This window comes from Lissotriton helveticus, chromosome 4_1 (assembly GCF_964261635.1).
Source record: "Lissotriton helveticus chromosome 4_1, aLisHel1.1, whole genome shotgun sequence".
NCBI lineage: Eukaryota > Metazoa > Chordata > Amphibia > Caudata > Salamandridae > Lissotriton > Lissotriton helveticus.
The window spans coordinates 1,215,585,833-1,215,612,518 of NC_136063.1; the positions used below are offsets into that span (position 1 = coordinate 1,215,585,833).

Sequence of the window (26,686 nt, forward strand, 5' to 3'; positions counted from 1 at the left end):
TTCATGCAGATTCCTCACACAATGCCAGAGTTTAGGCTTAAGTTTATGTCCACCCTTTAACTCTGCCCCCTTAAACGAGTGGCAACTTGATATACCAATAGAAACCCAATCCTTCTGAAGTTCTGCCAAATATTTTGCAGGCTTGTCACACTGTGACATTGTTATTAATAAATAAACCTATTTTGCCCCTTGTCTTTACTGCCTGGTCTATTGCTGGATCAGTATGAATCTGATAATATAGCGGGCAGGCTAAACACATCCAAATTTCACGCGTAAGGATATCTTGAGCCTCTTCTTGAAGAAGTTTGGGGATGAGTCTCATCCCACAAATTGGCAATTAATCGCCTGTGGGAATCCCTCGTTTTTTCTCCAGAAAGCACACTGCTCTCAGTTTTTGCCCACTTAAGACATCTGTCCTCTGCTGGATAATTAGGGAGCCGTTGCCGACTACCAGCACACCAATGTCTTTCTTAACGCTAAAGCAAACTCTAACTCAAACCTGCTGCCCCCTTTTTGTGGTTTAGTGCAAGCCTAGTTATCTAGAGCTTAACATTGGGAAACATTAGTTCCTATCTTTCTTTGAGATCGTGGTGCGTATCGAAAATGTAAAATTATTAATGTCTTTTGAATGAACATGTTAAAATCATTTACCTGCCAAGTGATCCTTTATCATGTATGAAACTGCCTGTTAGTGCTGGCTTTCTAATCTGCATCAAGTCACATTACATTCTTGAACTTCTAATTAGACTTGTTCATTTAGAAGTCTGAGGTTAAATGTTCATTGTTCAAAGCAGTGCTACTTAAGGAGCCATGCTTGGAACTAGCTGAGGGCGTGAAATAAGATACCTCTGATTGGCAGCTGTAACCGAACTCGAGGGACACTAGAGGTCAGCTGAGCTCTTATTCCTGCCCTGGTGTAGAGGTGCTTGTGTGATGTATACCAGACCCTGGCCTTCCCCTCAGACCAACTGAGTTCACCATTGCGTATGATGTACTGACACTTTGTAGGTTATCTTGAAGCCAGCTACAGTAAAAGCAATATGTATATATGTATGTGTGTGTGTATGTATGTATATGTGTGTGTGTATATATGTATGCGTGTGTGTGTATGTATATGTATAGATATCTAGATATATCCATCCCCAAAGAATAGTGACATTATAATTAGGTGACAATGTCAGTTGCAATATAAAATCTTTCACACAAAAATACTGAGATTCACCAGTTAAAGTTAACTAAATCAACTATAATTTGTGCCCTGAAGTAACTATAACTTGCACCCTCGCCATGCACAGTGTTGTCTTAAATGATATAATTTCCGATATCATCATTAATGTTATCAATGCTGTCATTGAACATGTCATGATTGATGTTATATGCAGTGGTGGCTGGCATCGAGGGGGGGGGTGGGGGTGTGTGTGCAAAATAAAAATGAAGACTTAGCAAACACGATGTCCTCCACTCGGGAGATGCTCTTTCACCGAGGCCCACAGGAACAGGATGCTGCAGTTCCCTTCAACAATACTAGCGCTGCTCACACCATCATAAGAGCAGTGCTAGGTTTGTTGAGAGCGGCCTCACTCAGCACTTCACAGAGCTCTGGAGGCTTTGGCTTTCTCTAACCCAGCTGTCTTAAGACCCAGAGCTGGGTTAGAGTTGTTTAAAGTGCATATGTGTGGCTGACCGTCTCAAAATGGCCAGTCAAAAAGACATGCGCACTTTATAAACAGTGTATTGGACAGCCCACCCTCCTCCCTGCTGCTGTCACTCAGCAGCGGCTCAGTCCTGATGATTGGCTCGGGATGGTGGTATGGAAAATAAAATGGTAATAAATTACCATTTTATTTTTCATTTCTCTGGCTTTGGGTGGAATTTAAGTGGGGTGACGCTCCTCCGCTCAAGCAGGGGAGCCGTCCCTCGTTATGTGTGAAGTTTAGGAAGTTCTTGGCTAGGGCATGGGTTAAATTTAATTCAGTTAGCTGTAACAAAAGCTCTAGCTCTAGGAATGCTTATAAATAGCATAAACCTTTCCTGGGTTCATATTCTATAGACCCCGGGAAACATTGGGTACACTTTTTTTATTTTTTTCTGGGGCTGCTCCACTAACTGCAGTCCCCACCACCACCTTTTCCTTTTGTTTCCTGTGCACAAGCACAGGCAGGGAAGAATGTTTCCTCCTGATGCAGGAACAGGTCTGCTGCCGCTGGAGCATAGCTGTTGCCAGCTCCTGCATGCACCTAGGATGGGTGCTGGTGGGGGGCTGGCAGGGGCCATGGGGGAGGCTTTGGGTCCTCCCTCGCCCCCTTCCAACCCTCCCACCCCGCTCCCCCCTTGGTCACCACCATATTTTACTGGTGTGGGATCCCAGGGTCGGTTCACCCCCCAAAAACAAAAATCTAATGATACCCTCAAAGGGTGCTGGCCAGGTAGCCGGTAGGGGCGCAGGGATCCTGGCAGAGCTAGCACAGCCCCACAAAAATCTATAGTTGTTCCAGGTCAAACCCACAAAAAAAAAAAAAGAAATCCGGGAAGAAATAATGAATGAGCGGTTTGAGCGTTTTGATTATTATTCACTGCTCCAAGGATGGAGTTTCTCCATAATGCTCTTTGTGGGCTAATTTAAATATACTTTGGTGCATGGTAGTGGTCCTATCTGGGCAGTTGCACCGCCAGCATGATTTTTCAAGTGTTTGGGGCTGCAGGAAATAAAAGATTAACCCGAGTCTATAAAATGTGACCCCAAGAAAATGTTATTATTTTTTTTTAACCATTCCTATAACTCGAGCTTTTGCTCTGTAGCTTGGAAATGCAGGGACCCATTGTGGTTGGTCTTATAGCTGCATTATGTGGCTTGAGGGTATAAGAAAGGGTCAGACCCTTGTTTAATGTTCTTTTCTCTATAAATGCTTTATTTAAATATTGACCCCTGAGAAAACCAATTAGTCTGCCTTTTATATGTTGACAATGACTTCAGTACAAAAAAAGCCCTAGAAATTAACTAAAAAAATCAAAGGTTAGAGGGCCTTTATAGATAAAATAACAAAACCACTGAAATTCACCAGTCATCTTAAGCAACTAACTTGTGCCTTAAAGTAACCAACTCACGCCTTCTTTATGCACTGCTTATTACCTCACATATTATATTATTATTATGTTGACTCATGACATGCTATATGACATCACTGATAACATCACTGCAACATCTGAAATTACAACATTGATGACAATACTGTGTGTAGCTGGGGCACGAGTTATAGATACTTAAGATACCTAGAAGTGGTGAATGTCAGTGGTTTTGTTAGTTTAAACCAGTATGCTTTAACTACAATGTGTAGTTATAGTTAGGACCTAGTTACCATCGGAATAGCGTTGTTTGGTTTGATAATAACTTTTGCCCCTTTTGACAAATCTTTACAAAACTTTCCCCAAAAAAAACAGTTCATCCGCTTCAGCTCCTTCCTTGAAATATTCGGGATCATCCATCACGCGAGAGCTGAGAAAAAAGGGGGGCCCCCAAAATGCAATTTCCCTATGCAGTTTCCATAGGAATTTTTGAACCAAACTACAGCTAAAATGGCTGAAAAGAATCACACTAAATTTGGCAGAAAGCTAGATCTTTACCAAGAAGCTTGCTTTTAATGATTTGGTGTATATCCGTTAAGTACGTTTTGAGAAATTAAAGTGCAGAATGTATGTATATCTGGACAGTTGGGTTCGCAGGACTCTTGTGAGCGTGTTTCCGGCATCCAACTTAAAATAAGAAAGCAATCTGCTTGGCCATGGAGGCTTTTTTCTCTCTTGGCCATTACACTCTCGCAGGAGAAAGAGGGTCCTGCAAATCCCCATGTCCTTAATTTTTATAAAAAGAGGATACAAGAACATTGTTGGAGTACCATGACCCTGTGGACCTTGTTGAGGTGGTGGTTGGTGGTGGGAGAGAGCTTCCTAAAGGGTCCAAGGGATCAGATAAAAAAAAAAAGAAATTGGGTTTGCCACGAGAGCCAACAGGACTCCACTGCTCCAGCAGGGGCCAGGCCCTGCACCAACCTCATGGTGCGTACATCCAAAGGCACTGCGCGGTGGGGGTTGGCTGCTTGCTGGGGAGAGGATTGCACGCTGTGCCAACCCCACGCTGTGCACATCCGAGGGCTGCGTACGGTGCAGGTGGCTGTCACTCATGGGGAGGTTTGGATGCAGGACCTGGCCATGATGCGGTGGTTGGTATATTTACGTATGGTAATAAAATATTACTTTGTTTATTGAGTTCTAGAAATTCACTGAAAAAAAGCTGAGATTAAAGTGACATTATAGATACGTATGTTAATAATGTGTTACTTTGCATAAAAGAACGTGGAAATTCACTGATAAAAAAATCTAAGGTTAGATTTATATCATAGTAAGGCGAACATGTCAGTTTAAACGTAATATTGTAAACTAAAAATAACCTCTGAAATTCACCAGTTATAGTTATTTTTAGTAACTATAACTTACACCTTTGCCATGCAGTGCTTATGACCCAACATATTACTTCACCCATGTTCATGACATGTTCTATCACATCATTGATAAAATGACTCATGACATCTGAAATGACATCATTCTTGACATTGCTGGGCATGGTCTTCAGCCTGTACACAAGTCTTTGTGAAAAACACACTCCCTACTGCCTACCCAAGTCTCTTTAGGTTACCAAACCTTTACTAGGTACATCCTTCGTCCTGTACTGAACTGTCCTCCAAAGAATACCTTGTCAGCTGAGCCGATCCCTAATCTCTGCTGCCAAAGTTCTTCATCATACGTTTTGGCCTGTAACTCCTTCCCTTGGAGGGAGTTCAGCATTTTCTGTTAACCTTTTCATGCAAACAGAATGTGAAATGAATGCCCCCAATGATATGCAATATACTGGTCTCTCAGGGTGTCCACGATAGGGCGAAAATCTGTGATTTCTCAAAGGAGTAACTGATCTATCCTGGAAGAGTCAATTTTACTGGTCCCTGGAGATGATGTTCTCCTTTGTTCCCACATACTGCATGATCCTTTTTTTGTCCTCGAAAAAGACAGCCCTCTTTAGAAGATCTGCGGGAGTCATCTCTCCAGGCGGTTGTATGACCGTACAACACAGGCCTTTGCCACGCATTTTTTAGCATGCATGCTTTTACCGCGAATATGTATTTACATTGCATGCCAATACCACACAATGTTTTTAGATTTAAAAACAATGTATTTGTGGGGGGAGACCCACCTCCCCACAACTTACCTTAAATGTGTGGTATTGGCATGCTTTGTAAATGCATATTCACTGTAAAAATATGTGTGCTACAAAATGCATGGTAAAGGCACAACGAGGTAAAAACCTCGTTGTAAAGGCTGTTTCCCCTCCAGGCTTGCTGGGAATTCCCTTGATGGGTGTGGTCTAGAGTGGGTGTGTGTGCGCATCTGGGAGGTCACTGACTGCACTGAGTCTCCTACAAGACCTTAACTATTGTCTCCTCCAACACCACTCGGTATACCCTTTAATTCTTATACTAATCTGACTTTACCACTTTTCCACATCCTCCGGCATGCTTTGAAAATCAGTATTTTGCTCTTCTGCACTTACATTCTGTCCCATAGCTGTGCTTTTATCTCCAGCATATCATCCACAGCTAGCTCCATATAATGTGTTCCACATCCGAGCATGGAAACGTTGCCCTTAAGTTCATGCAGACATGCCTTCAAGTCAGATCTAATTGAGGTGACCTGAGAATGAATCTCCTACAGTCTTTTGTGATGTCAGGAGAGCTGGGTCGCTGCACATTACAAGTGGTCACCAGCTCATTCCGATCCAGCTGCATTTCCTACTTTTTTGGATGTTGAGTCTGCCCAAAGTACAGTAACTGAGTGTTTGCAGTTTCTTCCTTTTTACCATACCTTTCCCACGTATCTTCTATGCTTTGGAGCTGGACGTCTGACCAGGCCCTGGGCCTTGGGAGCTAAGCTGCCGGGCATTCCTCTGGCATATGGCTAGTGCCTCCCCCCTTGTTTGCCCTCTAATTGCTCTGGGTTCAGTAGCGGTCCTCAATTTGCATTCACACTGAACGCCTTCCATGCAAGGCATCCACAACTTCTTTGTAATGCTTTCATATGAGGCAGTGGACTTGGTGTTGGTCTGGGCAGCAAGGCCTGTGTCACTTTTTATCTTGCTCTTTTGGGGGGGAGCGGGGGGTTCCTCTTTACACCTTTCCTCCCTTGCACTGCTCTCTCAACGCTCAGGGTTGGCCCTCCATGTAGACAGTCTGTTATAGATGTATGTCTCAGTGGCAGACCCAGTGCCTCTGCTCACCCGGAGTCAACATTTCCTTCTAAGACTTTCTTTATTGGGGGGACCCTTTTGGCTTTGGCCCCTGAGGACCTTTGGAGGCCTGCATGAAGGGTGAGGTGTTGATGATTGGGACCCTTAGTGTGCCTCAGGCCCGACAGGGTTCCCTTTTAGACCTGAGGTCGTATGTTTGTTACTTGCTCACTTAACTAGGTGAACCTCTGGCCTCGGTTGCCCTTGTGTGTACTGTCTTTGGGCACAGTGTGAATATGCTCACTTCGCTCCTTGGTCTTCATGTCTAACAAGTGCTCATCTCACTCTCTGCCTTCTCTAGTGTTTGTCGGACTTTACTCACTGTGGTGGTGTATTGTCACCATCTCTGAACCCTCAGCCCCTTTGTACTCTTGACATGAATCACTTCCTAGTGGGGCTGTCTCATGTACCATACACTGCTTGATCCCTGCCGTCTGTGATCTGATGGCCCCCAAGGGCAGAATCTCAATTACGCCCTGAGACTTTGTAGGTGGACACCAGTAGCCCTCTAGAGTTTACACCTGTCCCCCCATCCCGGGACCGGCCTAGGTTTTGTTTACTCTGCTGTATTGTGGCTGTATTGTGGCTGTCTGCCTCTGTTGATAAAGCCAGCATGATCCATGGGCCAATCCAAAACAGCTCTCTTGATGCATGGGTGTGACCTTTAAAATCAGCAATATTTGGCCCTTCTGCTGGTCCTCAGAGCCCAAAACAGCTTTTCTTCCACAAGACATACTTTGATCATGTTTCTCCGCTGCAGCCAGGCACATTTTGTGCTCCTGCGGAAGTCCTCTTTGATCGCTGGGGCTGAAAGAGGTTGCCGGTGCTCCAGAAACTCTATGGAAGGCCGGCAGCAGTGGATCCTTTTGGATTAGTATTCTATTCCATGCTTGGCAAAGCCAAGCCTGGTGTATTATTATTATTTTTTTTAATAGCTTGATACATTTCTAGAATAACATAGAGGCCACTCCACTCAATTGCATATTCTAATTCAGTTTATAGGGGCCCGTGAAGGGTAAATTGTTGAAGGCAGTTCATTTAAACCAATGTCTACCAATCCCCAGTGCAAAAACTTCTGTTCATAGATGGAGACTTTGCTACTGAGACTGAGGAAGAAGTTACATTATCTTTCAAATAAGCAACTGTGGAATGGTATCTAACTCCCAACTATTATCACTTTCTCCCTAATTTCTTCGGCTTGGGTGCTGATCTCTTACTCGGGTCTGATATTTACAGTAACATTTTATGGTGCTCGCTACTAACTTTGCACCCCATCAAAGTCCCCAGCAACCTGATAATGAGGAGGAAGGCAATCAGTTTGACAAAATAATTTGAACTAGCCCTCCCCACGCATTTTTCCATTAAAGTCCCAGGGAGGTGGCAGTCCCCGGGGCTGCGGGGGCCCCCGCACCATGATAAAACATTGCCCCATGACCTGGCCCACCCAGTGGTTTAAAAAAATTGAAGCGCTGAAGACCGTGCTTCGTTTTAAAAAAAATGTACGTCTGGATTTGCACTCCTGCCGTGACTCCGGACGATTCTTTTTTTAAAAAGTGCTTTTTTTGGCCCTGGGGGTCCCTCTGGTACTCCCTGACCAGGCCTAGGGCGTCAGGGTGTTTTTACCCTGTTCCCTTTTCTTGTTTTTTAATGTTTCTCTCACCTTTTTGCTTCTCACTCAGTACAGTCACAAGATGACTGCCAACACTTCCTGGTTTGAAGTGTTGGCACCCAATAGGAAACAAGCTCGTGATCAGGAGGGTTCAGCCAATCGGAGCTCACAATTCTGAAGTATCAATATCTGTAAATGTTTAAATTTCTCAAAAATTGCTGAATAGATTTACACTATTTAAAGAAAAGCTTGCATTCAGGATAAAAAAGCTACCTTTTTGCCAAATTTGGTGTAATTCCGTTTAGCCGGTCAGGCTGTAGCCGTGTCTAAAGATTCCCTTGGAAATTAATATGGAGAAAACATGTTTTGGGACCCCCCTCTTTTCTCTGGCCCCGCTTGACGAATCACCCCAAAACGTTCAAGATGCCAGCTGACCTGAGCGGGCCATTAGTTTTGAAAATTTCACGAAGATTCGTCAACCGATATACTTTTGAAATTTTCACGATTCGTCAACCGATATAGTTTTGAAAATTTCACGAAGATTCGTTAAAGATATTGGCAAAAGAAAAAATGCTTTTTGAATAGAAACAAGGTTCTAACTATAACTACCTACTGACGACCGTCAATAGGTAATATATATATATATATATATATATATCTCAGACCATCCCCACAAGTAATGGCTCAAGGAGAATGGAGAGTCACAGATAGATAGATAGATAGATAGATATATCACAAGTGGCTCAAGGTGGGGCGGTCTGCGCTGGGCTCCGGCAGGCTGTGATATAAACAAAGGCCACCAATTTCCAAGAACAAGCTAGACACACCTGGATGCTTTATATAGATTTTATTCCGAAACCAATATATATACATTTTCCAAAATGGAAGAGATTGTACAATGCTTATTAAACTTTATTGTCAAAACCTCGAAGAATGTTTGTGTAGTCTAGTGATCAGTATACTTATTTTTATTATTATTATTATTTGGAACTGAATTGGTACATGACCAGGGTAGAAGTGGCATCCGTGTAATCACCACTTCATGAAATGTGTTGATAGAGCTTGAGTAATATTGTTAGACTGTGAACAAGGCAAATTCAGTAAGGGGGTGTAGAATTCACTACGCAGAGCTCAAATAAACCATTCATTTGTTGCCTACTCTTGTAAATCACATGGTTGTCTTTAGTCATTCTTTCTTTTATTTTCTCTTGCAGGTACGGCTGGGAGTTTTTGGAGCACACCTACCTATACCATATAACCCGCAGGGATATCCGTCACAATTTCTCCTCCTATTTCTACATGCTGTATTTGACTGCAGAGAGCAGTTGGAGCTTTGCTCTTGGACTTGCTGCCTTTCTCCCACAGTTGCTTCTCCTTATTGTCGTATCTGTGGCATTTTACAAAGACCTCGTGTTCTGTTGCTTTCTTCACACCGCTATATTTGTCAGCTTTAACAAAGTTTGCACATCACAGGTAAGAGCCTCCATCCGGGAAGGAACACAGTCTGTTTAATTTCAAGATTATTTTTTGTGTATTTACCCTAACCTACACCACCATAATAAATGTTTTCAAAACTGACTATTGGATCCATTTACTTAGCAACCACCTGCATCTGTTTAAGTAAAATATTAAGCACCATTACCTTCTTACCATATTATAGAACAGAAGTCTTCAAATGTGGCAATCATACAAGAGATAGCAGACTAGACTTTATGGACATTTTTAATTCTGCATTTTTAGACCTTCAAAGTCCTCTTATGCTTGGAAAGGAGGCCAAAGCTCATAGCATATGACATTCTCAGGGACTTCACTTAGATAGCCTCTGTTCCAAACCCCATGTTGCTTCTCATTTATAAGATCACAAAGTATATCCCCCATGGTGCACCTTAATAAGAGAGGTGATTAAACCAAATGGACACACCCCTTAATCACTGTAATAATGTTACATGTTAGTGTTAACTTAGCGCATTAGCGCTTAGTGTGGTACATTGCTAAGTGCTTTTCTTGCAACGCGTCCTGTCCCTGAACTTGGTCAAATACCTTCTGAAAGTGTTTCTCGCGAAAGAACGTTCATACATCTTAATTCAAGTGTTGAGGCAGCATTGAGAGCAGAGGATTTGCTAGTGTGTTTTACCTTCTCTATATCTCTTTGTTAAGGGGCAAAATACGACTTGCCTTCTCCCCTTAACAACTTACAGCCTGATTCATCAAGCCGAAATCGGATCGCAAAGGGCCAGATTCTGAGAATCTGGCCCTTTGCGAGCCCTATTTTTGCATTTGGGATTCATCATCCCAAATGCAAAAATCGGTAATAGCGATTTCGCTATTTTGCGAGGAATTACATTTAAGGAATCTCTATTTGAGATTCCTTAAATGCAATTCATCATCCATTTAAAAATTTCGAATTCGCGATTTCGGCCCGCTATTTACCGCGAGGTCAAACCTCGTGGTAAATAGCGAAAACTTAGAAAAATGCTTTTAAAAGCATTTTTCTAAGTTGCATGTTGCGTACACACACATGTCCTTTGGACATGTGTGTGCGTAACACCTGTTTCAATTTGCATTTAAGGGGTGCTACAGGGTGTCCTTTGGACACCCCTGGCACCCTTTAAATCGCTATCTTATTTGCGATTAGCTAATTGCTAATCGCAAATAAGGAATACTCACCATTCATTCCTATGGGCCTTTTGGCCCATAGGAATGAATGGGGAGTTATTCCTTATTTACGATTAGCAATTTGCTAATCGCAAATAAGGAATGTGTAGGAATCGCTATTTATTTAGCAATTCCTACATGAATCCCGTTTTGCAAGTCCTTAATAGCGATTCCTTATGAATCGCTATTAGGGGCTCGCAAAACGGGAGAATGATGAATCAGGCTGTTAGTAATTATTCCTTTCGAAGCTTCTGCATCTTGAATTAAAGCCTCACAATATGTTGCTGATGAAGCAGCTGAAGGATTTATATGCTTTAGTTTTTTTGTGATATTTTTACCGTTTTTACCACATTTGGGCATCACATTTATTACTCATTTATTTTATTCAGAGTCAATACATATTGTGTGTGTGTGTGTAGTCATGCAGTCTATTCTGTGTTTTTCTGCTGCATGTCTCATTTATGTTATCCGTGGTTACATTGTTCGGTGGAACAATTTATACATTTTACTGGAATGATATATACATATATATATAAATATATTAAGTAAAACTTTATTCCAGCCGTTGGCCTTAAAAGTTACAAAATAAAACATAAATAGAATATATCATTCCATTAAAAATGAAGGACTTGTTAAAAAACATGCAAACCTTTCCCGAGAAGAGGGGATATTCTATACAGTATTTCTTTATTGATGTATAGTCAATATCAACGAATAAGTAAAGACCATGTTCGGTAACCTGTCACAGTACACTTTGTTCCAAAAATTGCTGTAACAATAATCTTGATCGAGCAAACAAAACGTGCAAACTGGAGTTTATATGAGGCAAAGTATCCCTTTTCCATGCACTTAGGGCTTCCTCATGTGTCCTAAACCCCAGCAAAGTGGACAAATACATTTCTTTCTGTTCTTGTCATAAGCTGTGCAGGAAAACTGTATACGTGCAATATGTTCTCGATGGCCTAATGTGCAGATTTCGTTACCAGACTCTGCACCAGCCTTTCACTTGGAGGTGTGTGCCCTAATTTGGAAATTTTCAAAGCGAAAAGTTATATATAACAATTTTGGCAAATGAGGTTGGTTTACATCTGAGAAATCCTCAACAGCAGGATTGGGCTTGAGGGTAAGAAATTGTGTGGTCAGTGGCCCTAGGTTTGGGTTGCTGTAATGAACATTTACGAGATACTCACAATATATTAATTTTAAATGTTTTTGGGAGCTACTCGATAATGATTGTGGCTCGCTCCAATATAAAGATAAGCCAGGTTTGACAGGCCATATCTTAACATACCGCCGCCGGGGGAAGTTTAGGGTTTTATCCAAAATGCCCCCGAGACCTTCTCTATAGTGACCCAATTCCTGCCTTGTCCACACTCTTATCCAGTAGTAGAGAATTGGTTTCTAAACAGCAATGTGTTCTATCTGTTTAATGTTTAGATCATAATACATGGATATTAATGGGTTTTTCCACTGGTAGGCTTTGAGGCCCACTATAACCTTGTTTTCACCAGTGTAAAGCAATTTTACATGGTCTGGGCCCCATAACTCAGCCCCATATAATGCTGCTGCCTGAGACATATATTTATAGACCTCCAGTGCTGGTCTGATTGCCTTGGTGGTAGACTTGTATTTATTCAAAATTGATCTTGAGCTCTGCGTGAGAACCATCTTTGCATCTTGCAACCAGTAGTGCTGTGCAGGGGGAAAGGGGTGTATCCGGATTGTATGCAATCACAGGAAATCTGTGGTGGTCGGGTCTGAGGATCAAGCGGAGCTTCAGGTACTTTACTGGGGTCAGAAGGTGGGCTCCTTGAAGATCTGTATTTCCAGCTCCCTTACGAAATGTGCAAGCACTGACACCAGCGGGAGCTATAGGATGTTCCATAGCTTTGTTGCTTAACTTGACAAGGCTTTTAGACTGGCCTTTTGCTTTTTTCGCTTTTTGACTTCCAGCTTGATGGTGTCAGCCTTCTGGAATGGTGAGTTTGACAACCTGGAAGGTTGGGCGTTTGGTTGTTACTGCCCTGTAAATGATGCTGCAGGTTTTGGAGATGTTACAGGGTGGTAGGGGTTGCTAGAGCAGTTCTAGCCGGGTCAGTGTGCCCGGTCTCATTTCAGTAGGCCTATAATGGTGCAGGGCACAATCTGTGGAGACAGCTATATATAAGGGATTGGACAATTCAGATGGGAGAGTACCAAATGTTGGAATGCTTGTTTATAATAAGAATTTGTCATGGGATCTGGTTGATTCACTTCTGTGTCCCTCTTTTAGAGTAGCATGGCAAGTGCAAAAATTGTGTTGAATGTGTAGTAAGGAGATTACACAGTTTTGTGTTTTTAAAGGAAAGTGGTATTACAAAAGGGGGAGCATAACTTTACTGCAAGAAAAAACAATGCCTGCCAGAAAAACATCACAGCTTTAAACGAAAAAGCACTATTTCTACATTGAAATCACCCATTTAAAGCTAAATTGCAGTACTGTCACAATCATGTGCTTTAACAATTTGTGATAGTACTGAAAAAACTGATCAACAGTAAATGAAACAATATGTGCATAAGACGCTCCATAGCCAACCTATCTATGTGCCTTAGCTAAAAAGTAATTTTTTTAAACAACTCTGATTGGGATTTCGTTTTCTGAGTTCTGGATATGGCCGGAACCATTTTTTTTCTAGAGGGTATTATGCTAAACAGAATTGGTTACAGGCTCAGTGTTGAAACGTGAAAGTAATGAAAAATGTGCCATTTGATTTTCCATTTTTTTCTCAGTATTTCCTTTGGTACCTGTGCTTACTGCCACCGATCATGCCAAATCTAAAGATGTCAAGCCGTCAGGGGATTTGCCTCCTTGCACTTTGGTTCACTGGACAGGTAAGTGCTTCCTAAGGGCCGTTTTTGGCAGGTGAACTTATTAATGTATTGACATGTTCTCTAACAAATTGAGTTGGCAGTTTTTCTTTAGAGAGAGTTCCATTAATGGGTTGATAACTTAAGCCATTTATAGAGTGTAAATGTAATCAGCATGTTTGAACAGAAGTATGTTGCAGACAAAAATAGTTGTATAAATGAAAAACGTTCATAAATCTGCAGATATTATTAGCAACACTAAACCGATTGTGTACTTTAAGTATCAAACTCCCAGAATCCAGGAGGCTTACAACCGTGATGTCTTGTGTACGTCGAGGAGTAGATCCATGTCTGATTTTCAGAATAGTCACAGAAATCAAAAAACCTTTGAATCTAAATGGAACTTTGAAAGGTCGGAGGTCAGACGCAGTAAAGATGTAATTCCAAAGAAGTTTATTCTTGGAAACAGAGAGCCGCCCAGGCATATAAGAATAACTGAATTCATAAGAACTTCATATCACCAACACTCTACATGACATCACTGACTGATGTCACAGGCTATTCAACACGAGACATCGCCACAAACTTGTATACATAAACCGTGGTTACTCCCATATCAAGATTTTGCCCTCACGAATCTACAGTGAATGCTTGTAACTTTTAATATTACAAAATGAGAACATCTGGTCAAAATGCCATCCTTTTTTGTAAAATAATGCAATGGTATGAATCGTAATGGCTTCCGAACTTCATGGTAGTCAGACATCTTATGGATCCTATATGCATAAAATTTGCAGAAAAACTGTATTCCTGTAATCTAAAATATAGAAATTGCTGCAAAACCTAATGACTGCATTGAAACAGTCCTGCGGTACAAATTTACTTTGCTTTGTAAAAACAACCACAAATAATTTGCCTCCTAACGAAATGACAAAACTTGACCATCTTAAAAACGTTTGTGTTCAAGATTTTTTGTTTTTTAAATTTTATTGATCATTTTCAAAAGAAAAAGAAACCGATCAAAGCGAATGTTACAATGATGCATGAAAAATACAAATCATAATAGGTGGACAATAATATAGGTACGGTAGAGTAGCACATAGCACACAACTAAAGTTATAATAGTCGCTCGGGCACTGATCGCAGACCAACACCATCATAAATCAATTTCGTCATTGCCGTGTAGCAATGCAAAATAATATAAAATACAAACAAGTAAAACAGGAAACCTTGCCAATGTCTTGGGTCTTCCATTAGTATACATCATCAGAGCAATTGTTGACATTTTTCAACACATCAAATGAGATGAACGCAAGAAAAATAAGGTTTACAGCATTAGTATATTTGTATACGGCGTCAATCCAACCCCTTCTGGGACAATGAAGCTCATCGACTGAGATTGTTGTTCCTCAGTTATCTTAGCAATGTATGAACGATATGGGCCCCAAATATCAACTGGGCGGGATGCCAGTGGGATCTGCGTGGAGTCTTGCGGGTCACGAGGAATACCCCTGGGAAGGACTGTATGAAGGGGCACGAGGAGCACCAGGTCAGCCTCAGGCTTCAAGTACAAAATCCTGGCATCCGGGTTGAACCAGGAGTGTGCGTAGGAACATTATGCAACCAAAAAATAGAGATAAAAATCAGGGACCCCAAAGCCGCCCCTTTCATATGGGAGCGTTAAGACACGCCAGGACACCCGTGGAGCCTTGTCTCCCCAAACTAATCGCAACAATAAGGAGTGCAGTTGGGAAAAAAAGGCCTTGGTGAGTGGGATCGGGATGTTATTGAAAAGGTATAAAAACCGAGGAAGTACAATCATTTTTATTATGGCGATCCGACCAGCCATGGATAGAGGGAGGCGGATCCATCGCTCAAGTTGATCTTCTAAAAAATCCAGAGCTCGACCATAGTTCAGTCTGATTATGGAAACCGTGTCGAGGTGGACATGGACCCCCAAATATTTGACCGATTCAGTATTCCATTCCAGATGAAAGCCACAGTTCCACTGCAATGTGGAGGGGGTGAGTGGAAAAATGACGGCCTTGTGCCAGTTAATGCAGAGGCCAGAATATTCCCCAAAGCGGATTATTTCAAGCACTAAAGGCTGTAGGTTAACCTGAGGCATTCTAACATATAAAATCGTGTCATCGGCATACAAAGATATTAAAAGTGGGCCCGTGCGGAACTGGAGACCCCGGTGGAGGTGTCTCTCCTGAAAATGGCGAACCAAAGGGTCCATCGCTAGGATGAACAGCAAAGGGGAAAGGGTACATCCTTGGCGCATACCGCGCGACAATGAAAACTGTTCAGAAATAGTGCCATTCAAGCGCAACTGGGCCTTAGGCGCGGTGTATAACAAGGCAACTGTAGACACAAACACCTCAGGCATCCCCATACGTCTCATAATGGATAAAAAGAAAGGCCACTCCCGCGAGTCAAGCGCTTTGTCAGGGTCTAGGAGCCCAGCAGCGGCCGGAGTGGGAGGGGTCCATTCTATGTAGAACCGAGAACAACGTCCTCCGATTTAAGGAGGTGGAACGATGTGGGACAAATCCCGACTGTGCCGGTGAAATGATGGACTCCATCAATAGCGAGAGTCGGATGGCCAGAACCTTAGCCAGGATCTTATAGTCTAGGTCCAATAAGGAAAGGGGTCTGTACGAGCCACAAGAAGTGGGGTCTCTGCCAGGTTTTGGGAGAAGGACAATAACCACCTCACGGAGAGTTGGTGGTAAGATACCAGATTCCAATGCCTCTGCGTATACCTCCACCAATCTCGGGACCAATTCTTCTTTATATGATTTATAGAAATCAGCGGAAAAACCATCGAGGCCCGGCGCTGAGGAGCCCCTCAATGCATCTATGGCTTCAACTATACTATCCGGAGTGATGTGTGCAGCAAGGAATTCTTGCATATGCTTTTCGAGATAAACCATGGTGATCTCGTTTAAATAAGGCCCGGGGTCTTTCCGGTCTCCCGATAGCGTGGATGCGTAAAGGGTCTTGTAGTATGACAAAAAAGTGTCACAGACGTCTGGGGTGGAATAGTGCTCCGCTCCTTGTGAATCTACGATTTCCGTGATGTATGATGCATGATGTGGAGGACGGAGCATCTGTGCCAGTAATTTGCCCGGTCTGTCACCCTCTCATACTGGCGTGCTGCATGTTGTTTGCACATAAACCACAGCTCTCTGTCTGCGGTCTTCCGAAACTCTAGTAGTAGCTCCAGGCCTCTCCAGCCTTTGTCGGGCTTACCAATAAGTCCCCATCTATAGCCGAGTTATCTCTCTCAATACGGGATAAAGTGGAGCGACTATCTCGCAAGGCGCCCACGTGTTTGGCGATACACAACCAACGAATAGTGGCCTTGAACCCTTCCCAAAGTGTTGCCCAGGACCCCACAGTCCCGGTGTTGAGGTCAAAATAGTCATCAATGGCACATCGGATCTACTCAGGGAAAACTGGGTCAATCAAAGCCCTTCCGGGGAACCGCCACTGTCTCTCATAGCCCCCCAGTCTGGGTATCAGCAACGTTAGTACAATGGGGAAGTGGTCTGACAGTGTGCGCGGTAGGGTAAGAAGGCCTTCGACCCAGCCAGCGACCCCAGGGGAGAGGAGCCAGTAATCAATTCTAGTTCTTGTATTGTGGTAACCAGAATGGTGTGTGTAGTCGGGTAAGTGCGAGTGGAGTCGGGCTTCGATGTCAATGAGGGAGAAATGAGTGCATATATCAGACAGGACGGGAATGGGCTTTGATATCAGGGGATGGGGAGGTGCTATCTCTAGCGGGGTTCATCAACAAATTAGTCTCCTCCAAGAACCAACAAGTCAACATCAATCTTAAGGAGTTTCACCTGTAGTTCCAGAAAAAAGAAAGGGGTGTCAACATTGGGGCCGTAAACCCCCACCAATGTAATCTTGTATCCCATGAGCACACCAGTGAAAATCACATATCTACCCTTGCTGTCTGTGATGCTACTGGACAACACAAAGGGCACCCGCTTATGTATAAGTATGGCTACACCCCTAGCATATCTACTTAAATTCGAGAAAACTCGATGGACCCCCCCAACTCGTGGCAACGGAAGCTGAATCTGAATGTGCCAAGTGTGTTTCCTGTAAGAAAAGAATGTGAACTTTGTGACGCGATACATAATTAAAAACCTGTTTGCGCTTCCTGGCATTGTTTAGACCCCGAACGCTTCAGGACATCAAAGATAGTCTGGAAGGTCCAGACTGAAGACCTACCTTGGTCATAAAGCAAAGAAAATCAAAGTTAAATTGAACCGTGCGCTACTCCACTCCGTCTCAATTGCACCGTGAGTGCATAACAATCATATGTACACAAAAACAAAATGCACCCCGCCCCCCACCCACCACCCAGCCTCCTGACATCCCCGTAGAGGCAGCCCCAATATGCACGTACAATAGAACTTAAGGATACCCATGATAGTAACTAATGAGTTAAACGGTGGAACATCAAAAAGAAACCCCAGAGGAATAAAGTCACAAGGGCATTCGCCATGGGGGGAAGCAACGCCACACCGAACGGGCGTCCCAAACATCAAAGACAAAACAATGCATAGCAAAAAGAGCATAAAGAGCTAACATCAAGTCCTGCAACACAAGGAGCATTACAAAAGGAAATGCCGTAACAAGTCATCATCCCGGTCCTGGGTCAGCAAAGAGGTCGACACTGTTTTGCGAGTCTCCATGGGTCGGGGACTGAGTTCCAGCGTAGGTGGCCACCTGAGACCCCTGCTTTCTGTTGATCTGGCAAAATTCCTGTGCCTCTGTGGGAGTGTCAAAAATGCGAAATCTACCGGCCACATCCACTCTCAATCTCGCTGGGTACAGCATGCCATATTTAAGACCCAGATTACGTAGGGTCGCCTTGACTCCAGTAAACTTGTGCCGCGCCTCTTAAACAATCAGTGTGAAATCTGGAAAAAAGGACAGGGTACTACCCTGCCATTGAATCTCCCCCTTCTCCCGTGCAGCACGCAGTGTAGCGTCTCAGTCGCGAAGTTCATGAGCCTGGCAATGATTGGGCGGGTAGGTTGCCCAGGGCGAGGCGGAGGCCCCAGTGACCTGTGGGCGCGTTCCACCACAAAACCATTCGTGAACACGTCCCTGCCAAACAAATCGATGAGTAGGTGCTCCACGAAAGTGTCCATACGACCCGTTGCGGTCGACTCCGCCACGCCAATTATGCGGATGTTGTTGCGTCGGCTACGCGCTTCTAAATCCTCATTTTTTATGGCTACCTCTTTTAGTATCTTTTCGACCCGCTCCAATCATTTCAGTGATTTTGTGGCATTGTCCTCAACATCCGAGACTCTGGACTCCACTACGTCCAGGCGGCGATCATGGGCCTGGACTTTGGTTCCCATATCTGCCAGTTTTTGCTCGAGGCTATCAAAGCGACTGTCGAGCGACTTAAAACCTGCCCGCATTTCGCCTAGCATGGCGGTGACTAAGGATGTAGTGTCTCCACTCTCAGTAGACCCAGTAGCCCCAGCAGATGAGCCAGGTGGAGCGTCAGATGTGAGGAGGGAGGACTTCTCAAAACTAAGTTTGCGCTGATTGGGATCTTTCTTCCCCATGGTCAGAGCAAAATCGGCTATGAAATGCGGAGATAAGGTAGTGCAGCCAAGATAATGAGGCAGGAGATCAAAGGAAGCGATTTGACGCAAACCACAAATCACTGAGTGTCACAAGCAGGCGTGCGGCAGAGGGCAAATATTACAACGCAGGCAACAGTACCACTAACGTGGGGTATCATTCAGCAAGGACAGCGTGATAAAAAACCACAACTGGGGATTGTTCCATCAGATCCTCCCACGAGAGGCAGCAATACGCACAGGCCCGATGGACCAGCACGTAGCCAGCAATAAAATGGCCGTCGCAAAGTCCAGTGACCTCCTAGCCGGGCACCACAGATCGGGGAGAGCGCCCCTCCAGCCTCCAGGCTTCGCACGGCAGGCACCGTGCCAGATGCAGCAATATCCAGCGCCCAATGCAGTCAATATGCCCACCAGTGAGGGCAGGGCTCAACGATACCCCCGCAGCGGCGGCGCCGGCACCGAGATGTACAATGGGGGGGGGGGGTGAAATCGGCGTGGTGTCCAGGCGGGGCCGCCACACAGCCAACTGGGATGTCACCCGAAACGCCCAACGCCGTCCCCAGAATCCCCCGTTCACCACAGACCGCCCAGCTCCGACCTGAAGCCCGAGCCCAGCCGGCGAGCCCGTCACCCGGGGCCCCGGCACGCACCAAGGGCCCGAAGGCCGCGGACCCGTCCCGACAGACCGGCGCCCCCGCGGCGCGACACAAGCCAGGCAGGCAGCGGGGGGAATGAGGCGAGCAGCCCGCAAGCCACGGGAGGCAACAAGTCCAGCAGGGGCACCCCAAGCGCAGCACTTACCCAGCGGCCGGGCGCAGTTAGGGAGGACGCTGCCGAGGCCAGGGAGGCCCTCGATCCCCTCCGCCACGTAGTCCACCAACGCCGTCCCCAAAGATACCGGAGCCACCAGGGGGTGCAGAATCGTCACCTCTGTCGGATCGAATAGTGTTGCAGGCAGGATGGTGACAGATTACATGTTAATCTGTAATATTGGGAGCCCGGATGGCGGAGCTTCACTCTGAGGCAGCCATTTCGGTCGCCTCCGTGGCCACGGCCCACGTTTGTGTTCAAGATACTATTTAAGTGTGCAAATTGAGATATTCACATTATCAAAGGCCCCTAACAGAGACCTTATACTGGAAAAGAAATGGTGGTCAAAGAATTGGCATTAAAAAAATTACTTACAGTCTACTTTCATAAAATACGTTTGTAATTTCTTATTATAGTGTTTGATATCTATTCACGCCATCCTGTGCTTATTCCATTTAACATGAACGACTCCCCTGGAAATTGCCATAAATAGCAAGCCCAACTATTTTTCAACCTATAAATATATTTTCTAATTTATAACCTAACTATTAAGGCCAACTCCTAAACTTGGGGAATTCCTTTGCATCATGCTTTATTGGTGCTTCATTGTTTATGTTCTGTGTACATATTGTATATAGATTTAGTAATTATAAAGGTGTGATGGAGGGCTCAGAGTAGGGCCCAAGATGCCACAGTCTTTGTGTGTTCCTTTTTAAGATCTCAGCTAACACACTTTTCTATTGCCTCTGGGGTGCCTTTCAGACCCCAGGATTGATACCTGTGACAGTGGGAGTAGTGTGACTGTGTCAGCGAGGCCGGGGCTTGGATAGATCAGAGGCAGGTCCCTATCTCCCGAAGACTCAATAGTGCTTGCTGTAGGAAGAAATAGTACAACTAGTGTCAGTTCCTCAAACTGTCAACCTCGATTTGCTCCCTTTCCACAAGCCTGTGTTTATTAGCAGAGTGCACTTGGTTGCAAAAAGAAAAGTGAAGGGGAGTTTCTTTAACCTATGCAGTGGGGCTCCGAAAGCAATGCTGATGGAACCTAAGGCCACTAAAGAAGAGGGCTTATCATAAGGAGGGGGTTGTTACTCTGTAATCCAAGTTGGTGGAGATGATGCGCATCATAGATGTGGAAGTGCGAAAAGTGGGCTAGTAGCTATGTGTTAGGAGTTAAACAGAAGTCAGAGAGATAATAAAATAGAACAAGATGTGAGTCTTAAAAAACGAATCTGCACGGACTATGGCTGAGATGTAGGAGCCATGTGCCACTAAGGCAGTGTTGTAGCTGGATACAAAGGTGTAAGTGCTGGAAAGTAAAAGAAACTCAGGATTTGGGGCATCTCAGCTGAGGTTGTAAATTAAGCCCTTTGTCAGTGGTAGCAGAAGAGTTTTGAGACTTGGTGACTAAGCAGGATGGCGATGACCCTACAGTGATTAAGATGGCATATAGACTGCCTACGATGAGACACTTTTTCTGGAGGCACTGTGTGGGTGGCAGTTCAGGCTCTGGAATGGAAAGACCAGATACTGCAAGTGAGATTATAAAAGAAGGTGGTTACGGTGGGCGAGTTCAAGCTTCTTTTTTCTTCTGGACTTGAATGCTACCATTCCATTTAATCTTTTAGTTAGATCACAGCATCAGAAGGATTCCCCATTCTTTTACGGTGAAACACCAAAAGAGGGGTATTCATAGCACAGGTGGAGTCTATAAAGACGTTTCTGGAGGAGGTACAGCTCAATGGTATGCTACTGGTGTTATCGGATGTTCCTTGTGGGGGTTGCCCTGGGGGAAAGTGTAGAAACTGGTTTGAAGAGATAGTAGTTAAGAGAGAGTAGTGGAGCATTTTGGGGCAACACTGATTTGGGACTTTGAAATTTCCAGTTGGTGCAAACTACTTATTAAATGTTTGAAGAATTCTTTCTGTTGAGTTCAGTCCACAGATCTACATGTTGATGAAAAAAATGTATAAACCTAAAAATGTACAACAGACAATTGGACGAAAGCTGTTTCCCAAGTACAATATTCTAGAAACTCTGATGTGGTGCAAAATACTTTGGATGTTCATTTACATAATTCTGGACGCGTGTGTAGTTTGGAACTAGGCAAATGGGCTTTGTTCTAGTCCATACTGCAGAAAGATCTTTTTTACCTGGGCAAAATGGACGAAACTGTGAAAAATATGTAGCATGTGTAATGCTTATGCATCATTTCCCTCTAGTAATAGAGATGTTAACAGAAAAAAATCATAGTTTGTAAAGCAGCCTTTTTTAAGATTTAGGAGATTGCACTAATTTGTCTACTTGTACTGAAAAAATAGAATTAACAGGTTGTTGCCTCAAACTTAAATTGGTCTATAACGTTTGAAATGTGGAGAGATCGTTCTGCACATCTTAAATAACCACAGTAATAATTATGTAAAGTAAGTTAAAGCCATGTTTGCCTTTACTGAATATAGAATTTGCTCTGTTGCCTATTCTTCAACACCACAACAAGTTTAAAGGGATTTTATGTTTTTTCACCGTTGAATATTTCCTTTAATTAGTTCAGAACAATGTTAAAGGTCCTTTGCACTTGTATTTTATAGTAAACAAGAACGGATTACATTGTGAAGCATCTTTATCTGTCCATGTTCAATATACTTTTTTGTCTTTGATTAGAAATTCGAATAATCAACTGACATTTGTTTCTTTACTATTTCAGGCACTTTGGCTTGCTCCTGCCTATTATCTGGAATTTAAAGGACATAATACCTTTCTACTGATCTGGATGGCTGGACTACTTTTCCTTTTCATTAATTCCCTCATTCTTGTTCAAATCATCAACCACTACCAGCCCTGCATACAAAGAGCGAAGAAACTGAAGCTACAGTAGCATGTGTTGAATTCTACAATATGTCAGTCCTCTTAGTTGTCATGGGACCTGTTCTCACTTTTGGACATGGAAAGGTTTCTGTAACCTGGGACTTTAGTACTGGAGAGAGAGTGGGGAATAATGGTTCAATAGGATACCTTTGTTATCTAAGCCTTTAAATAGTATTTTAATAAAAAATATGTAGCTTTTGATAAACACAAACAAACTAAAGGAGACCTTATCCTGGTACCAATGGGATATTTAACTGTGATGTTGTCGTCTCATTGGCATAGGATGCCAGCTGCTCTCTTGATCCCAAACTATTATCACATGTTAGAGCAATCAAGAGAGAGTTTCCCTGCTTTGACTGGCAGATGATGTGCCAAAAGCTCTTTTAGAACCAAAATCCCACTATCTGGATGGAGTACAGACTGGTGTCATCAGTTTTTTGTTCACTTCTGATTTCTTTGATAGAGTTTCCAGTTATGGACCAAACAGCTTGACGCCAGCAAAAGAAAAATGAGTAACATGGGCCACTGGGATGCATTCACCTTCCAAGATCAATTCCACAAATGTCTTCTAAGCGCTACAAGGGAACCGCAAGGCAATGCTGCACGTAATAAATCAAAGGAAATGTCTGATAAATGCTTCTGTTGCTCCATTAGAGACTGTGTTAAAGGCAAACCCACTCCCTGTTGAATCTGTTACCACGAAGGTGAGGAATCCACTGTCACTACTGTAGAAAATTCTGCAACGGATATTGCCTTTTTAGAAATCTAGGAAACAAATGCATTTCTACATCTTTCCAGTTATGCTCCAGGATTTTGTGCACTGCATCACGAGAGGCAGGGTCTCATGCTCCTTCCTCTGATACTAGCCAAAAAGGATCCTCTTCTTCCAAAGATGGCACCGTCTTCAAAAAGATACATTTTCTCCTAAATTGGCTTAGACTTCTGACAGTTCTTAGCCTTGAATAAAACACCCTTGATATTATTGGGAACGGAAGGGCCCTCTCTGTCCCAAAAGGCAGCAATCACCGCTTGTTCCACCATTGTCTAACTGTCTCTCAATGATGGTGCACTTTGAAAAATTGCCTGTGAACTCGTTTCCACTGTAGAGGAAAAGAAAAACTGGTCTTCCTCACCAGTGCACTTTTTTAGTGGCTTTCTTGGGCTGCTTCATCTTTAAAATCGGATCAACAACCGTGATGCTGTGTACTTGTCTCTTCAGACAGGTAAAACATTTCCTGTTTCTTGTCTGTTGCTGGGAGATGAAGTATTTCTCCGCCGTGAAGTCTTCTGTTACTGCCACCATAATGAAATCAGGCATTGGCAGCGGATGCGCTCAACCTACAAGCATGTACATAATTATATTCACTTAGTGCAGGCTATCGAGACTGTCCCACCAAATGATCAGGGGGCAAAAGCCCCCAAATGTTTTTTATGTATGTATATATATATATATATATATATATATATATATCACACTTGTTATAGTTAGGAATTAGCATTTAAAAAACCTTTGAAATTCACTGAAAAAACCATAGGTTTCACACCAGTTATAGTTAGCTGAACATTTTACTCATACAAAACCATTGAAATTCCCACGTTATAGTTAGTTGGACTCACTATAACTCGCGCGCCCGCAATCCACTGCTGATGATGTCACATATTACATCATTCATGACATGGTCAGTGACATCACTGATGAATTCTCAAATGGCATCACTGATGACAGATTTTGCAATTCTTTTTTTTCAGAGAATGTGTACTGAATAAATGAATGAATGAAATGAGTGAATGAAGGGGAGAAAGTGATAGAAGGAACAAGTGACAGAAGAGGAGTGAGAGAAGGTGAGTTGTAAACAAGAGTGAGTCGAAGTGGAGTGAACGAAGGAGAGTGACAGGGAGTGACGTAAAGAAATGAGTCAAGGTGAAAAAAGGGGATTGATATTGAGGGAAAGAGGGTGAGGGTGGATAAAGTAATGGGAGTGAGAGTAAGCCAAGGGGAGTGAGGGAGAAGGAAGGTGGAGTGAGTGAGGTGATGACAGTGAGGGTTTGAAGATGAGTGAGGGTAATTGAAGCAAGAAATTTCAAAATAAAATGGATCACACTGAAGAGACCGTGGAAATTTCTTTTGAATTTTCCACTACATTTATTGAAATTCTAAATGTCCCGGATATTGACAGCACCAATAATGAAATATTTTCACAAGGAGGAGATGACATGAATGGTTTTTTTGATCAGTCTCTTGACGGCGAATTTATTGAATGTTTGGCGACCATAGAGTTACAAGAATCATCATTGCAGACTTTTCATGAGGAGATTCCTGATGATATGATTGAAGAGGAAATTCCTGATGAGGACATGTTACTAGTTCTTTTAAATTATGAAAATTCAGAAGAATAAATTTATATTTAGCATTGACTATGAGATGGAAATCTCCGAGAGCACCGGGACTACACACATGGCGATTGGAGGTATTGAAATGGGGCAGAGCAGAGGGGACGACCCTTAGGAGGGAGGAAATGCGAGGTCATAGGAAATATCCTATATCCCAGGACTGGGAGGTCATGCTTATAGCGCTCGAAGAGACGGATCTAGCCTTGGCACCGGGGCTTAGCTCACAGGGTTAGGGAATGGTATTCAGGGACTACAGAGGTTTGGCCTGCCCGCAAGACTGTTCCGGGGCACGCTACTTATCATGATACGTGAAGTCCGGTATAACCTGAGTTCAGAAGTAGAGGGTTACGCAAGAAACCAGGAGACGGGGAGGGGGGAATTGTCTGGGGGTGTGAGGGAAGGATAGGGGTGTTGAGTTAATCATTTGTTGAAATCCCACGACACTGCAGCCTATGTATACGGGAGAGTATATTGGATATGTTACACTACATGAATGGCCTACCCATACTGTAGATGGCTCTCCGTTTAGGAACCGACAAGTAGAAGTGGGTTTGTATGTTCAGAGGGGTAAAATAGAAAACACCAGCTGATGCATTGTGGAGAAAATATACTGTCATTGTTTGAAAAAAGCAGCTGTGAATAAAGAGTTTAAATTTATAATTTATATTTAGAAATTAAAAATTGTTTGAGACATTATTCATTTTTATTTGTAATTTATGAGGTTGTAGCGAAGTGATTGTAGTATAAAGTGAGACTTATAGTATAGAGTGCAACATTTTTATGTTACATAGTAAGTTTACTCATATTTACTTCCCTTTTCCCACTATATTATCTCCAATGTGTAGTTGACATCTCTTCTTCATCTCCTGCCTCCTTTCTCTCACTGTCTCTCTGATGCACCCTATCGCCGCCATTTTGTGTAGTTACAGAAGAGAGTGAAATATAATAGTTCAGAACGTGAAAAGGGGGCAGGGTAGAGTGCCCCTCACCCCCTAGGCCTTCTCAGGCGGTCCCAAAAGGATCTGTTTCTGACTGGATGGAAGTGTGCCGGACACTGAGGACGGTCACGACCCTTCCGGTGCCGGAGGAGGCACAATGCTGCCTCTTGGGGTTGCGCAGAAGGCCGAAAGAACTGAAGGCTCAGCTGAAATTATTGGATATGGCAATGCTGCTAGCAATTAGAACGCTTACCATGAGGTGGAAGTCACGTAGGCCGCCTGGGGCACACCTCTGGCTCTCAGAAGTACTTAAGCGGGGAAGGGTGGAGGGGACGATACTTAGGAGGGCAGAAGCAAGAGGTCTCAGGAAGTTCCCTATCTCCTTGGAATGGGAGGCTGTGCTCATTACACTGGAGGGGGAAGACCAAACACAACTGGGAGACAATGAACAGGAGAATTAGATGGGAATAGTTCTGCCGCGTCTGGCACACAACAGTGTGCCCAGACCCCACTCACATTCCCCTACGCTAACCACTACTACACGGTAGAGTGACCCACGTAATGGCACATATTAGCACCTATAGTTACCGGGAAGGGACCCATTTTCAAC

General features: G+C 43.5%; 1 protein-coding gene across 2 annotated transcripts in view; it reads left to right on the forward strand.

The window, feature by feature from the left end:
• PIGM (phosphatidylinositol glycan anchor biosynthesis class M) overlaps window positions 1–24,464 on the forward strand; it is a 202,803-nt gene extending 178,339 nt beyond the window's left edge. For both annotated transcript variants that reach the window (XM_078687784.1, XM_078687786.1), the window contains 3 exons: window positions 9,155–9,413; window positions 13,365–13,466; window positions 22,587–24,464. In XM_078687784.1, the coding sequence (XP_078543910.1) occupies window positions 9,155–9,413; window positions 13,365–13,466; window positions 22,587–22,757 (532 nt within the window). In that variant the 3' untranslated portion in view covers window positions 22,758–24,464. The remainder of the gene's footprint in view (window positions 1–9,154; window positions 9,414–13,364; window positions 13,467–22,586) is intronic.
• The last annotated feature ends 2,222 nt before the right edge of the window (window positions 24,465–26,686 follow it).